This window comes from Manis pentadactyla, chromosome 13 (genome assembly GCF_030020395.1).
Source record: "Manis pentadactyla isolate mManPen7 chromosome 13, mManPen7.hap1, whole genome shotgun sequence".
In the NCBI taxonomy this organism is placed as follows: domain Eukaryota; kingdom Metazoa; phylum Chordata; class Mammalia; order Pholidota; family Manidae; genus Manis; species Manis pentadactyla.
The window spans coordinates 107,297,740-107,315,039 of NC_080031.1; the positions used below are offsets into that span (position 1 = coordinate 107,297,740).

At 40.3% G+C, this 17,300-nt stretch overlaps 1 protein-coding gene across 3 annotated transcripts in view; it reads left to right on the forward strand.

Moving 5' to 3' along the window:
• SPINK5 (serine peptidase inhibitor Kazal type 5) overlaps window positions 1-13,340 on the forward strand; it is a 62,485-nt gene extending 49,145 nt beyond the window's left edge. For all 3 annotated transcript variants that reach the window (XM_036894516.2, XM_036894545.2, XM_036894531.2), the window contains 6 exons: window positions 71-149; window positions 2,473-2,600; window positions 3,362-3,431; window positions 6,603-6,733; window positions 9,117-9,207; window positions 13,182-13,340. In XM_036894516.2, coding sequence (XP_036750411.2) covers window positions 71-149; window positions 2,473-2,600; window positions 3,362-3,431; window positions 6,603-6,733; window positions 9,117-9,207; window positions 13,182-13,205 — 523 coding nt within the window. In that variant the 3' untranslated portion in view covers window positions 13,206-13,340. The remainder of the gene's footprint in view (window positions 1-70; window positions 150-2,472; window positions 2,601-3,361; window positions 3,432-6,602; window positions 6,734-9,116; window positions 9,208-13,181) is intronic.
• Window positions 13,341-17,300: the final 3,960 nt, after the last annotated feature.

Genomic DNA, 17,300 nt, shown 5'->3' on the forward strand with positions numbered 1-17,300 from the left:
GCAGATCCAGTAACTGATGAGGTGTCTGTTCCCTTTGCTAGCATTGTTTCTTTACGCTTTTTTCTTCAAGGGAGAGAGAAGCTGCTGAAAGAAAACAGAAAGACAAGGACAACGTGGGACGCACAGGAGAGAAGAGCAATGAAAAGCAGGTGGCAGCGCGTGGTGGGCAGGCCGAGGCTTAGACCCGGGCGGCCGCTCATGCAGCTGATTCATTCAACAGATACTCACGGGACGTCGGTCTGTCCCGGTCACTGTGGGCACAGTGGTGGACAAGCAAGGCCCGGCCTGATTTTGTAGAGGCCGTGCGCTCCTCAGTGCCCTGAAAGGGACCCTCCTGCAGCCACCACGTGTCCGTGGGCCCCGTGACAACAGTCAAATTGTCATTGTTATCCAGTGAATTTCTTTTCTTAAGTGTTAAAACATATCATCAAGCAATTAGATACTGAAATTACAAACGAGAAAGTATCAAAGACTTATCTAGATGATAGATTCTTGGCGTGGCATTCCATTGCCAACTTGTGTTCATTTTGGGGCTTTAAAAATAACGTCCAATGCTTTACAACACTAATAGATAGAATATGATGCCACATCATCTTTTCTAATCCATCCCTGAACTCCAATTAGAAAAGTGAATTAGAGAAGTTTCACCAGAGAGGTTTTCCCATGATAAGCCACCTTTTCATTAGGTCCATACTGACAAAAATAGATGAAAAATTAATAGTAATTATCATTTAAAAAGAAATGAATCTGGTAGGCATTTTGGTAGGTGAACGGCTTTGAGAAAAGACTTCATTGTATAACTCCAAAGGATCTCTCCTGGCTAATCTGGATCAGTTTTTTTCACTTAAAAATATCTGTTTTGAGAAATGTCAAACAAAAAATAATAATCTCTATATATGTATAAGTAGAAAATATCTAGCTATTGTGTGTATGTGCATGCATGCACATCTGTGGCAAAAAAGAGAGCAATGGTCTAATCTACACATGCAAAGTGAAAATTTTTACAGCATGTGCATCTTCATATTTACATTTGCTCTGTAAAAACTTCCAGTTATAAAATAAATAAGTCAAGGGGATGTACATACAGTATGGGAAACATAGCCAATAACATTGTATCAACCTTGGTGACAGGTGGTAACTAGAGTTATTGTAGTGACCATTTCACAATGCATACAAATGTCAAATCACCACACTGTACACTTGAAACTAATATAATATTGTATGTCAGTTATACCTCAATAAAGCATAAATAAAACCTGGCCAAAACCGATGCAGTAGTCAGTATCATTCCAATACTACAGTTAAGAAAACCTCAGAGAGGTTAATTACACACAGGTAGTAAATAGAAAAGCCAGGGATTGTACCCATAAAGCAATAAAGCAGAGGTTGCAATACAGGCAGGTGGACACTCTCATAGACGTATATGTATGTGACATTTTGGGTGCCAGGAAAAGGAACTAATTCTCATAACCTCTAAAAATGATGACTGAGACATTTTATATGTTGGTTCAGTATTCAATTTCAGAGAATTTCTTTAACTGCTGCATGTAAAAGTAGGTGTGGAGTTGTTCACAGGTATCACAATTTAAAGAAAGAAGGGTAACTACCGTCTAAGTTACTAGCAGTGTTTTTTAAGGCAATCTTTCTGTATCTCAACTTTGACTCTTTGGGATTAAAGGAAGTCATAAAATTTTAACAGAGGCCAGATCCTGTGGACTCCAGTTATACTGTCTTCTTTTTAAAGTTTTCTTATTTTTCAGGGAACAAAAAGGCAGCTCTATCTTCTTATAAAAGTATAGGAATTTTATTCTCTGCCAGGTAAAAGCAAAGAAGACAAGAAGGAGAGCCTGGTTGTTGGCAGATCTCTGATCACAATCCCTCATTGACGTTGACTGCTTAATCTCTCTGAGACTTATGTTTTCCCATTTGTAAAAGGGGATAATGAGTGTTTATCTTAGAGGTTTTTTAAAATAACAAGCAAAGGAAATCCATTAGAGACACAACACAGTGACTGTTAAAAGACAGACTTGATAAAAAAAATTTTAATTTTTATTCTTGAGGAACAAAGCTAAAACTGGATTGACATGTTTATGTCTTGCCAAAAGAGCATCTTTTATTCATTCCAGAGCTTTCTATGTGCAGAGCAGTGATCGGAATTGTAGGGAGACAGATTTGGGGCTCAGCTTAGTGAAAATTGTCTAAAAATTGTGCAGGCTGCCTTAGATGGTAGCAAAATTCTAGGGGGGCAAGACACTTTTTTGCCTGGGATGCTACGCAGAGGATTCTCACTTCCTAAGCAGATATTGAATTAGAGTGCCTTAAAACATATTCCATCTCTAAGATGTAACTTTCCCTAGGTTTTTATTTCCCCCTCAAGTGTATGAGTTTGTATCTAACCAAGCAATTTTCTATTTAGTTGTGAAGATCAGATTATCATAGTAACATCTTTTTTTTTTTTGCTCCTTCCTGCAGGATCAGTGCCATGAATTCCGGGACATGGTGAGAAATGGAAAGCTGGTGTGCACCTCAGACTATGATCCTGTTCGAGGTCCATACGGCAAGATGCACCCCAACAAGTGTGCCATGTGTCGGAGCATCTTGTACGTGAAGAGGTTTATGGCTTAGTTTGATATGTTGTGCCTGTTTGCAAAAAAAACAGTTCCTCTTAATTAAAAACTTAGGCACTTGGCATCATACATTAAAAATAGAATAATTACTCTTCACTTTAGAAGATGGCAGTCACTTTCCAAAGCACTTTCAAAAGAAATTTTTATTTTGATAATGAAAAACATAATCATGGTTGGAGCATCTTGGAAAGAGATCGCAAGCTATTGTGCAGTGATAGAATCAGGACTTTCAAAGGGGAAGCCTATGAACTAAGGAGCATGGGACAGGCCAGGTCGCTTTACAGCGTCTCAGCTCCTCCTGTATATAAAGGACATGATAGCTATACAGGACAGGGATGCAAGGAGATAGCATTTAAAAAAATGTTTCCAAGCCTTCACATCCTTTAACTATATAGAAAACAATCAATAGTGGAGAGTTTAGTTATAATTTAATAAGAAAAATAAAAAGAAATGAAGCAACTCTATATGAGAGCCATAAGTTTGATTAAGGAAAAAGAAATTGGTCGTATAGGTTCATATAATTTAGGATGACAGTATAGTGACTGAATTTATGAAAGTTAATAGCATTGCCACAAAAATATTATGAAAATTCCAACAATCAGTACTCATTAGTATAAAGAGCATTTTAGGTAATTTTTGGATATGAGAAAATTGTGTTAGATTTGCTAATGTTTAGAATTGGAGAAATACTTGGTTAAACAAATTCAATAATAATGCTTTTTTTTATTCTGCAGTGAGCGAGAAGCTAATGAAAGAAAAAAGAATGAAGAAAAATCAAGTACCAAGCCCTCAAACTATGCAAAGGTTGTTTCTTAAAACCTACGAAGATAACTGTTTTACTGCTCATCCTCAGAATTTTGAATGCTTCTCCAGTTTTAGGATAATAAAGATGCTAATCTTTTGCTTCAAAGAAAATTCATTTTGCCAATATTGTCACTTTGGGATACAATAACATCTTTTTTTTCTGGATTTGACGCTTAATGTGTTTCTCGGTTTTGTAGAGAATGTCTCCTACAGTGTGTATCAATTATTGTTTTAGTCTCTCCTCCTTGGAAGAAATGTGGGTTGACAAATAGTAAAATTCTTTACCAGCTCAAGTGCTTGCTTATCTCTGACACTCCATGTGAAATGAGGCTTCAGGTAGCTTGGTGACGTTGATTTTAACGACTCAGGTAATAAATTAATCCAAAGCATGCCCTGTAGCTTCTTTCCTTGATGTCTTTTTCTGTTTTCTGCAGATGTTTTCTCAGTGTCAGTGAATCAATAGTGTGCGTGCATGATGCTGCCTTTTCTATCTGCTTTTCAAGACTGCAGAGAACATGTCTTTATTCTGTCCTTAATAATGATCGTCACATTGATAGCGTTAGGTTCCTGTGGATTGCCCTTTGGTCAAGAGTGCACCCCACATGGAGAACGAGGGAAGTGAAGGAGGGAGGGAGCGGCGAGGGAGACGAGGGGTTTCGAGACGTGCTGTTTGGTGTTTCCTTGCATTTCTAGGACCTGTGCAGGAAGGCTCAGGGTGAGGCGGAGGGTGGAGAATCAAAGATCTCTTCACCAACTTTCATGTATTTCGTACAGTATCATTAGCTATAATCACCAGGCTGTATATTAGGTCCCCAGAACTTGTTAACCTTATAACTGAAAGTTTGTACCCTTTGACCAATGTCTCCCCATTTTCCCCATTTCGTTCCCCCCAGTAACCACCATTCTGCTCTGTTTCTCTGAGTTTGGCTTTTTTAGATTCTACATATAAGTGATAGTATGCAGTATTTTTCTTTCTTTGTTGACATTTCGTGTAGCATAATGCCCTCAAGGTTCATCCAAGTTCTTTCAAATGGTAGGATTTCCTTCTTTCTCATGGCTGAATAATATTCTATGGCATATATATGTGTGTGAAGTCTTATTTATCCATTCATCCATTGATGGACATTTAGATATTCAGGTTGTTTTCCTATCTTGACTATTGTGAATAGTAACATCTGTTTAAAAAAAAACATTTTACTGAAGTATAATAGTCACATATAGAAAAAGTGCACATATAATAAATGTACAGCTAAATGAAATGTCATAAAGTGATCATACCTGTGGTGTCAGCACTAAGGTCAAGAAATAAGCCGTCACCAGCAGGCCAGAAAGAAGCCCCGTCCTGCCGCCCCCCAGCGTGAGTCCAGCTTTGAGCTGAGCTCTCTTGAAGGGGGAGAGGAGGGTCCTATTCATCATCCACTGGGATCCATTCAGCCATCCATTTTTTCATTCCCTTCTTTATTATTTATCTTGTTCTTTTTTATTTGAGGTTAATTTTCTTATTATTTGCTAGCTTCTTGACATGGAAATTTAGATCACTGACTTTAACACTTTCTTCTTTTCCAATTATGTAGTTAGAACTTTCCCTTCAATGCTGCTTAGCTGCTGTGATTTGATAGTTTATTACCATTCAGTTCAAAACATTTCTACATTCCAGGATGATTGCTTTGAGTGATGAGTTATTCAGAAGTGTGTTAATTAGTTCTGAATATCAAGGAACTTTGTAAGCTGTCATATTTAGTAGTAGTATAATTGCACTGTGATCATAAAACTTATATTTTGATATCAGTTCTTTGAAGTTTATTGACGTTTGCCTAACAGCTCAGGATATGGTCTATTTTGGTGAGTTTCATGTGTGCTTGAAAAGAATGTGAAGTCTGCAGTTGCTGGTTATAGAGGTTTATAGATAGCATTTAGGTTCAAACTGATTAGTTTTGTTTTTCAAATATTCAAGATCTTGATTTTTTTCTTTATGCTATCAATTACTGAAAGAAGTAAGTTAATATTTCCATTTATATTTCAAATTTGCCTATTTCTGCTTTTAGTCACTCAATTTTTGCCTCACATATTTTTAAACTACATCTTAGATTTATACATGTTTGGAATTGTTATTAATGAATCTGTTATTTTATTATTAGAAATCCTCTTCTTTATCTCTGATAATACTCGCTGTCCTACATTCTGTTTTATATGATATTAATATAGATATACTAGCTTCTGTATGATGAATGTTTGCATGTGTACATTTTCCATCCTTTTACTTTCAACCTATTGGTTGAAATGCAAAGCTGTATTTAAAGTGTACTTCTTGTAAACATTATATAATTGAGTCTTTTTGCTTTTCCAGTCTGATAAGCATTTTCTTATACTGGAGTACTTAGTCTTATACATATTTATAATTACTGACATAACTGAATTTAAGACTTCCATAATCCTGCTTTTTAACATTTCTCCTCCTGTTTTTTTTCCTTTGGTCCTACATTTTTCATTTAATACAGTTATTATTAGTATTGAATTCACACTTCAAAACTATAAAGAGTAAATATGTTCCTTCTTCTACATGAAAAATACTGTTTTTTACCTTAGGAAACACGTGGACAACTGACATATTCTGAGCATTTAGTATGTGCCAAATACGGTGTTATGTATGCAGTTAAGTGTATTATCTGATTTGATTCCATAAAACAATAGGAGGCAAGATCTGTTATCATTAATGTTCTTTAGATGAGGAAACTGAGGCTCAGGGAAGTTAGGTAAATCATTCATTCAATTCATGGTGGAGCTGGTACTCAAAACTCCATGCAGTTAACCAAGTTAACTAGTATTTACCTCTGAGTCTTTCTTTTCTGGATTGTGAATAACCAGTTCCTTCATTTAAGAAAGACAAAAAGGAAACTTTTTGCATGATAGTTTTTCCCAGTGGGCATGCCGCAATTTATTTGTGCCCAGTATCATGCAGGGTTTCTGCTTTCTTACTGTTCTGTTCTTCCTTGTCTTAAACAAGTAAAAGCTAAATCCAGGAGATTAAATCCATGCGACACTATATAAACTATGTACAGACTCTTTACTAATCCTTTAACCAAATGTGATTGAGGAAATCAAAAGGTTTTTTCCCAAACGCATCTCTCTTGAGTGCCATCAAGCAAATCTGATTTCTATTTGCTTGTTCAGGATTCTGAGATGTGCAAACAATACCGAATATTGCCCAGGTTGGGTTATCTTTGCCCAAAGACTTTACAGCCCGTCTGTGGTGATGATGGCCAGACGTACAACAATCCCTGCATGCTCTGTCATGAAAACTTGTAAGTATACAAATTACACCATTACACCTTCCTGTGTAGAGGTTCTTGACTACCGCGCCGACCCACAGTAGTATGCTGGTACCAACTTGAGGTGTGCTGCAATCATTTTACTAGTCAAAGCAGTAAAAAAATCAAGTTTTGTGATCTTGTTGATAAACTAAAATAGGGAGGATTTAAGGTTATCCCTTTAATGAAATTGCTTATATACTTTACTGAGTGAAAGAGAAAGGAAAAAAAAATGATGGGGTTGCAACAATTAGGGAAAATCTCTCTAAGCCCATGCACACTCACTGGAGTGTGAACATCATCCATCCTTTATGTAAAGAGAAGGAAAAGATGAGAATCACTGCAGCAGAGAGTCCCCCCGGCCTCTGACCTCCAGTGGCTCTCGTGACTGCCTGGTAGTCACAGATTCCCAGCCTCTCCGAGCCTCCTCGGAGCAGGAGGCGGTGTCACGGCACAGAAAGCCCGCTGCCGCAGACAGCAGACCTGGTGTGGGTTCTCGGGTGTATCACTGCCTGCGCGTCTGTGGGCCTGTTACCTCAGCATGCTGAAATCCAGTTTCTTCAGTGGAGAAGTGCAGGCCGTTCTCTGAGCCAGCTGACTTCACAGGCTTAAGAAGAATTGCTGTTTTTATTTTAAGTTATAGGCAAGAGGTTCTAGTGCTTTCGTCACTGGTTGTAGCTTTGCTGTTTTTGTGCTCATATCTTACCTCACCCTCGCCGCCATTCACATGCACCACCTTTTTCCCAGCCTCGGTTTAACCAACTTTGAATAAAAGCATTGTGGCAGCTCTTGACTTTCCCAGCGACCCTACTCTGGACTTACGCTGCAGTCCGTGTTTGTTCTGTCCTTCTTAGGACACTATAAGCAAAGCCTAGACTATGAGAATGGGCCTGAAATCCTGTGTTCCAATCCTGGAAAAATCTTTTAATTTGCATTTATTTCCTTTCAAATTAACTCATAAAAGGCCACTCTGCAGTTCACACACTTCGAATAAAGTCTAGACATGAATGCCTATGTGTTCTCACATGTGTAGGTGGGGCACTTACACCCTCACCCTGTCACTCCACCTTAACAACCTGCCACCGAGCGCTACTCGCTCCGCTGTACAGAGGCAGAAGCTGCGGCCCAGAGAATCCAGGCGATGCATTTAAAGTCATAAAGCTAAGAAGTATATCAGACAGGGTTTTAACCTTTGTTGATTTGCATCTAAGTACAGTTTTCTTTTCTCTCCACTAAACTATTATTATACCCAAAACAGTAGTTCCCTTAAACATTTGGGGATCAAAGATCCCTTCGCTGAACATGGAGGAAGTCACTTCTTTCTAGAAAAGAAAATGATGTGACATTACCATCTGTGTGCATGATATCTTCCATGGACACATGAATCTTTTGAAATCCATGCATGGATCCTGTAGCATTTTAAGAATTAAGAAATCCCTATTTAGGGAATGAGAATTTGTTACTAGATATACTTCACCGTCAGCCCAGAAATCCTTCAACTTCCTTTTATTGTAAACCTCAGGGCCTAAATTGTCCATCCAATATTCTCTAAGCATTCCATTAACTGTATAAACCTACAACCAGTGATACTCTATTCAAGGGAACTTTAGAGCGGAAAACTTGGATGATGACAATAATATTAAAGCTGCTTAACTAAAGGGACTGGGCATGTGCACTGAGGAGGAGATTAGGCCACCCTGGGCAAGAGGTTTCCGTGGTCTGTGAGGTCTTGGAGGAAGCTATATGGAAGCAATTTCAACTTGAGCAATTTTCAAAGACAAAATGAACTGCCTTGATAGACTGAGTTTTCCATCACCAGAGGCAAAGGTTAGATGTTCGATATGTATCTTAAGAGAAAGACATTAAAGTTGACACTTTTTAAGATTCATTGCAACTATAAAATTCATATGGTATGACTGTGTATCGCTATATTGTGTAAGATACATAGGGAAAATGTATGTTCTCTCTATATTTATGTAAAATATATTTTATAAAATATATATTGCAACCCCCAAGTCACATTATAGGTTTTCAATAAAGTCAAATCTCCCTCTGAGATCCCATTTTCTCTTCTATAAAATAATAACTTTTGGACTAGATGATCTCCAAGTTTATTTCCAGCACTCAGCAATCCCATGAACACACAGGTGAGGGAAGGTGGGGGCATGGACCCAGGGCTGGGGAACAAATCTGGAGCTAAGTCAGTAAAGAGACACTAAACCCGGACGATGCCTACCCGAAAAGAGTCAAGTGTGAATCCCAGACGCTCCCCGATTCCAAATCCGGTTCGAAGCTCACATGTCACCCACATCGATTTTTTTGTCTCATTGTAATTGGGAGTTTTCCGATCTTTGAAACTTCCTCTGTTCTGCCTTAGAATCCGCCAAACGAATATACATATCCGCAGGGAAGGGAGGTGCGAAGAGAACAGCGCCCTGAACACAACGCCTTTGGTCATGCAGGCCTCTGTGAGTATGTGGGTGCTCGTGATCAGTGGTGGGCCAGTCGGTGCTGCTGCTCCCCTGCCCCGGGCAATGGACATGGAAGTGACATGAGGTCACATAAGCCTAGACTTGGTCACATCTTCATTGTGGAGATAAGTAATTATTAAAGTATGTGAGAATAACGATATAGTAGTTAATACCTTAAAATGTTTACTGTTTACCGGGATCACTAATAGGTTATTTATGAGCAATGTCCCTAACATAATGCTTTTGCATAGTAGGTTTTATTTTTTGTGATCTGTGATGAAAAGATCAGACAGAGACCAAGCAAGGTCAGATAGTGACAGAACCGGGCTTAACCCATTTCTCTGTGACTCCCACATCCTTGCATTTTACACTGCATTCAACTGTCTTCCAACATGAAAAGTTGACCTTTGATTAAAATCCTTACATTGAAACATAAGGATGTTGCAATATTATTGAGTATGATGTTCTCCCTGGTGATTGCATTTGAGAAATTTCTTCTTCAGGCAAGATGATATACAAGTTGGGGAGAAAAACTGAGAACTTTGAAATAAGAGAAACATTTTTGTTACCAGATAAATGTGGGTTCAGTTCCAGTTTTTGGTGTTCCTTATATATGAGACCTTTGACAAATCACATTAATATCTTTGATTTCAAAGATCTCACCAAATTATTGAATTTTTTTAGTATACTTTTATTATTTAAGTACAGCTGATATATATTACTATATTGGTTTCAAGTACACAACACAGTAGTTTGACAGTTGCCTACATTTTTAAATGCTCACCCCAACTAGTGTGGTTACTGTCTGTCACCATAGAAAGATGTTAGAGAACTATTGACTGTATTCTCTGTGCTGTACTTCATCCCAGTGACTGATTTATATCATGATTGAGATTTTGTGCCTCTTTATCCCCTTCACCTGTCCCACCCACCCACCCCAAACCTTCCCCATGGTGACCACCAGTCACTTCTCAGTGTCTGTGAGCCTATTGCTGTTTTGTTTTAAACATTTGGCACAGTGCCCCAAAATTAATGGTATTCATTATTATTATTGTCACTATTATCATTATGCCTAAGAAACCAAAGTTTGAACTTAGAGAAACAGAACCTGGCACAGTGCTTATTTTTAATAATTTTAATGAATGATGTTTTAATAAATTTTGTTAATATTCAAAAATATACTTAATAAGAAACAAACAATCTAGTAATTATGTTTAATAATTAATTATTTATCATTATTCACAATTGGTCTTACTCTATTCCACCGCCACAAGAAGCTTTGGCAATCACGGAATTGGGAACTATTCTGCCAGATTTGAGGCTCTTCAGTGACACCAGATGGGACCGTAGTCGAAAGAACTACTCAGCAAGACTTGGTCTAGGCAGCTGGAAAAACAAGAGCCACCAACTCGGCCTTCCGGGTCCCGCAGCAGCAGCTGGCGGGCGGGGCGGAGGAGGCGGAGGCTGGGATGAGCCCGGACCGTCTACTTCCATTCCTCCTGTGTCTCACCAGCCGCCTGCCTGCCCCGGGCGCCTCCCCACCCGCAGAGAGAGGCTTACTTACGCCTTTGCTCTAGTCCCTAGTTCCTGTTTGCTATTCTGTTACATATAAACTCTTAGTGGGTTGTTCCTCATGTCATTGACAGAATTTACTGTCCCTGCATCTCACAAACACACCTGGCTATATACATCTCAGAACAGGAAGGAAAGAGTAATCTTTATGCAAATCCTATAGACCACATCTTGCTGTAATGTCACGTAGACAACTTGACAGAAATTCCCTACTTTATGAGGAAATTGCCAAAGGATAATGCTGGCAAGATGTATTTATTCAATAATGAGGAATCTTGCGAGGGCTGAGCATAGATAAGGGAGTTTTCATTTTTGGGGTGTTTTCTTTCCATTAGAGTTATGTAAGAGACATTATTAATGACAGGAATTATCTATGGTGTCAGCTGATGGAACAAATCATTAGAACCAAAGATGCCTCGGGACTGGGACCTGCCCCCTCTGCGTGACTCGGTGATGCGATCTGGACACACCGAGGGGCTGTGGGCGGTCACGGCGGAAGGGCTCTGACGGCTGTTATGGGTGCGCGTCCTGAGGCTGGGACCTGCCGCCCGAACTGTGTGTCCAGGTAGAAGGTTCTTTACAAGAGTCAGGAATCCAAAGAATGAATAAAGGCTGGGCAACCACAACTTTCCCGGGAAAAGATTGAGACCCTGGAACCCACGCTTTTGCTCACTGTCTAAGGAGTGCGTTCTATTGCACAATACCTACCAAGATTCATGCGGTTCTTCAGAGTTTGGGGCCCTCTTTCCTTCTTCATCCCCTCAGTAGCCCTGTGATGAGGGCAGAGATCATTATCGTGCCCATTTTACAGAAAATCAGCCTGGGGGAGATCCTGCAATTGACCAGTTATCCACTGCTGTATTTTGGGTCTGGTGTAGGTCTCCTGACTTCACTTTTCTGCTCTGCCACGCCCCTTAGTTATCAGGCGAATCTGAAAGCTGGCTCCAGAGTACAGGCTGCCCTGGTGGGCAAGTCCTACGTTACGGAAAATGCCAGCACTCTTTCTTTTGTGAGATGGGTAAATGGCTCTCCTAAGTTCCGTGGCAATGATTTTCAATTATTCAGCAAGACCGTAGCCTGTCACTCGGGAACCAAGGGACCCTCCTGGGCCAGGGTGGGAACTAACGTGGTGGCTGGAGCTTGGAGTGATGGTGTGGCTGGTGCGCCAGGGGTCACTGGCTGACGATGTGTGGTTATGTGACAGAAAGCTTCCTGAGACTCTTAACCCCCTTTTTTCTTTTTTTTTTTTACATTCCAAAGAGGCTGGAACAGCTTTACTTAAAAATGTCAATATGTACAAAGTACAAGAAATTCCATCTTAACATTTAAACATGATGGGAACCTTTAGATAAGGAGGCGCCATCTAGGCAAGATTCTTTTAAGTGGAATAGGTGCAAAAGTTTGAATGCCACTTTCAAACTTGTGATTAAGAGAATGCAAACCATTTCACAATTCTGTTTCATGTCTTTTTTCCACTGGAAAAATCCCTATAAGTTTTCTTTCCCTTTTCTCAATCTTGCTGTCAGCTGTGTGTCTTCAAAACTTGCTAATTTAACATCTTCCATTTCTACTATAATATTCGTATTTCTCCTCCATGACAGATTCTTCCTAATCAATATTGTTTATTCTTATTGCTTCCAAGTCTTTTTATTAACCTGAGATGATCTTTTTAGGAAACACTGACTCTGTGATAAGGAGACACTCATAGGAGTCCTCTGGTTTCCTTCAGTGGTATTTCCACTTCTTTTCTTTTTTTAATTTATTTTGGTATCATTAATGTACAATCACATGAGCAACATTATGTTTACCAGACTCCCCCCATTATCGAGTCCCCCCCACATACCCCATGACAGTCACTGTCCATCAGCATAGGAACTCTTAACCCCTTTTTGGAAAACTTCAAACATTGATTTAATGGCTTAAATGTTGATTTCAAGAGTGTATGGCTACATGGATGAGTCAGGCAAGGGAGATAGCTAATTAAATGCTCATGGCCTAAAACAATATAATAATAATAATGCATTAGTGTGAGAGAAATTGGACTGAAGCCCTGACTGAGTGTGAGACCCTGGCAGGTCCCTAACCTCTGAAGCTCAGTCTCCCCCCCTGCAAAGTGATGTTGATGACACCTACCTCTTTCCTTACTACAAAGGTCACATGTAATCAAGAGCAGAGTTCATTTTTGTATCGTTCACCTCACTTGGTGGTATGGACTCCGTGTTCAGTAAATACTTAGTGGATCGACTGAATAGAATGTGAAAGCGATTTTAAACTGAGTTCTTGGCAGGATGCAGGAATCTGCGGGTTTCTCTGGCTGTGGTACAGCTATAAATGTATAGGCCACGTTTCTACAATGTCTCTGAGTTTCTAGTGTCTGACCTGCCCATCTTCTCTTCTAGGACAAATCACGGGAGAACTGCTGAAGGCCCTGAGGGAAAACACATGCCCTGATTCTGAATCATCTACCTTCCCCGCCTGCACCTACAGAGAGCTCTGCAGAGCTCGTCTCATTTGCTGTAGAGAATAAAACGGAGCTGTTGGGGGAATGGACTCCCTGACTTTCAGTCTTTTCTGTCTCTTTCCTCCTAGATTCTGTGATCTGAGGGCACAGCCTGTGCTCTGGAAACCTCCTGATCACAATGCTGTCTATTCAACTGCTTGTTCAGTAAAAGCAAATCCGGCAGAACACCACATCTGGGATTTCTTGCCTACCTATTAGGAACTTTTTTTTTTTTGCAGAAGCTGAATAAACTTTCTCCTTTGTCTTGCTAAGCCTATTGGTAGACAGAGAATGTTCACTCCCCACCCCGCCCCCCGGATCCAAGATGCTGTCATGGTTGGGAGGGAATGTACAGAAAAGCAGTAGGGGACACGGGCTCCGGGCGGACCACAGCTGTGCAAAGACAGACCGGCTACGGGTCAGCATCACCCGCCCGTGTGTCACCGACCAGCCCCCTCTCTACCTTCTGCATTTCCATCACTTAGCTACATGCAACCCATCCAGGGACACAAACCAGTCATTTCTCACATCCAATCATGTTGCCTCCTGACAGTTTCCTGTGTTAGGACCTTGGACCTTTGGTCTGGGGAGAAACAAAGGAAATGGGTTACCAACATGTGCAAGTCTCTAGAATGGCACTTTCTTACAGAAATATAAGGCTAGTCACATATGGAATTTCAAATTTCCTAGTAGCTACAAAATAAATGGGCAAATTAGTTTTAATAATATATTTTATTCAGCCTAATGCATCAAAACTATTATTATTTCAAAATACAATCAATATAAGGTTTTCTTTCAGATTTCGTGGTACCTATGCTCAAAACCTTTACCTGGTTTTTCTCGCCCCCAAGGTGAGCTCCAAACCCCTCCTTGGCATGCAAGGCCTCTGCTCACCTTCTCAGCCAAAGCTCCTGCATTATCCTCCTTCCCTCCTGCCTTTGAATGATCTTCCTGGACTTGTTCCTACATGTTCCCCTCCCCTAACATATCCTCCTTATCCACTTCTGGTCCTTCTCCCGTTTTTATTCACAAGGTCCATCCCTCAAACTCTGAACTAATTTGTTCTCACATCATTAAATGTGCAGATTTTTTTTGGGAAGCCTTCCATGACTTCTTGCCCCTAAAAATGTGAATTATTCCTTTATTTTTCTCCCTAACATCCTGTCCTTAAACCTATTCCACCAGCTGTCACTGTTTTGTGTTACTTATTTTATGTACAAGCCCATCTCTCTCACTAGACTGTATTTTTTAAAAGAAGAGATGGCTTGATGGTCTTGCTTATAGCCCCAGTGCCTGGTTCAGTGGCACGAAACATTTACTTATTAAAAATCATTGGGTAAACCTAGACACTTAAGAGTTTTAAAGGGGAATTTAGGACAGGCAATGTCAGTTCTGGTCAATGACACTAAGTTTACATGGCTAGGGGAGGACCATTATTTTCAATAATTGAGAGACTCTACCTTTCCTTCCTGGAACAAATTAAACATTGTTGGCACTAATGGTTGGAAACAAGCTAGCTACATGAAAATATGAGGATATAAAATGCATCTCCTCTCCCCTCAAGGGCAGCTGGAGTCATAAGGTGTTTCTCAGGAACATGAGCAAACGCTTAGAGGGCTGCAAAGGGTATGAGTACATGAGCCCAGAAAAACATGCTGTGAAAGATATTCTCTGAAGAGGATTGTTGTAATTAACATTGTGCTTTCAACTAATTGCCTTTTATCAACTAAATATATGACATATACTGATAAAGAAGATTTCGATCAGGGAAAGGTTATTTTATTTTAGGTTGATAAAATCAGATTGACAAACTGACAGAGCTGGCTAGAGGAGAACGAGAGCTATTTTATCCTGCATGTTTGCTATATTGGGATCCTGAAGCCAAGAGGAAAAGTGGTTTTTCTATTTACCCAAACAGGTGTAAATCAGAAAAACAATCAAATCAATGGTTTGTAATCTCATGTTCCTACACCATTCCCTTTGGACTCATAGATCTCAGTTCTATGCTCCTCATGCAAATAAAATGATCTATCTGACTGTTTGTTCAGACAAAAGAAATGTATTTTATAGATAGTGGTCCTAAAAGTTGCTCACTAGCTACAGAAACGGGTCACTTCCGCTTATTATGGACTACTTCAATCCCAAATCTATGGGACATGTGGCAGCAGAAAGTACACTGAAGACTTTTCAGCATATAGTAATGGGGTTCACAATGAAAACTGAATTCTAATAGCTTGACTGACATGAAAGAAGCCCCGAGAGCAGTAACAGAAGCAAAGGTGACTAGCTATTAGATTCTCACCTCTGAAGCCACTTTGCTCCTAGACTTTTAAGTGAGAAAGTTGCCAGAATTCCTGTGGTCAAGGTGTTTAAAAAAAAGCTTTTGCCAAGTTGTGTCCACAAAGGATATTTGCTTTCCCAGCTTCTGGTCAGAGGGTAGACGTTGGTGAATCAGTCAGGAAGTGCCGCATTCCTCTCCACCCAGAGGCTGTTCCTATGTGCCCAGAAGAGGAGAGGGCAGGTGGATGCGTGCCAGTGAAGCACCACTGAAGGATTTCTGCGGGAGCTGCTTACCTCTGAACACTTACCTGGAAGCACAAGATAAGATTCTAGAGAAAAATGGAGCTTTAATATAGTTACATTTATGTGTACCTGTCAAACAAGAAATTACAACACAGCATCAACAATAAAAGAGTTAAAAGCCATCAACTAGTTTTCCTTGAATCTTTCCTCACCCCCATCACCAAGCTAGCAGATAAAGTTTGTATTTTTGGCTGAGAGGATATTGGAATTCAACTGGGTGAAAGCAGAAAGAATATGCAAGAAATGACTCTTAGTGGCTTGAGCATTCGGAAAGTAACCAGGACAGAAGGAATACAGTTTCCAAGAGAAATGAAATCAAATTGTCACGCTGACCAAGCCTACAACTCGGCAGCACCCTGAAAAGACAGAAGATCGTTGAGCGTCTGCCTACAGAGGGTGTCTGCTGAACGTAGATTCCGGGGTTCTCAGTCTCAAAGATGCCCCTGCCCTGCGTGTGGCACAGAATCGGAGCCGTTCGTGGCTGCTTGGGCTAGTAGTGTGCAGGCAGCAGCCGCTGCTGTCCAGTGAATAGAGGGCCTGCTCTCATTTCTGTGCACGGCTTAAGCATCCCAGATCCTTATACACTCCAATGATGAATGAGACTAAATCCCCACAAATCCAGGCAGGAAGGAGGGCTCAGAATGAGGTAAATTTTATTTATAGAAAAAGAAAGAATAGATACCTTTCTACATCTATATTTATTGATCAAAACTCACTCCTACTATGCATGGGACCATACTGGGGGTTGCTAGGAATTCATGTGTGGAGCATGGCTGCATCCAGGGAGGCTGCCCTAGAATCACTGCCAATCAATTCCTCTTGGAAAAAATACCTTAAGCCTATTAAGGAACTGGTCATAGAAATGGGTGTGGATTTGAAGTGACTTTGATTTGGGCAATATATTGTGATGATATTGATATTGAGTAATTCTACAAACTGCTTTTAAATCCCCAGTTACTGCCTGGGTGGCAAAAGGAAGAAAGAAAAATGCAGTCTTGTTAGACTTTGACAGGATTGATTTCTCTGTCAGTCCGATGAGAATTTCCAGAAAGGAAAGAACCTGAAAAGTGGTTTTAGGCTGTTATTCTTGAACTCTGAATAAAAACAAACACATGAAACAACAAAACACACGTATTCTTCCAGGAGAGGAAGGCGCACACACAAAACCAAACGGCCGGTGAGAAGTTAGGTGTGAGTGTGGACGTCAGAGAGGAAGACTCCTGTGCTTCCTCGGCTCAGAGTCCTACTGTCGGATGTTAGCAGACAGACTGGAGAGACCCTCTCAGAATGAGATGGAGCAGCAAGGTTTTTTAGAATATGTTGGCCGGCGAGGCCTGGAATGGAAGCTGGGAACTGAGTCTATGCCCCAAGCAGCAGAGCCTCCTCACCACTTTGGGGAAGTAAAGAGGGGCAGAAATCCCTCGCTGACCTCGGG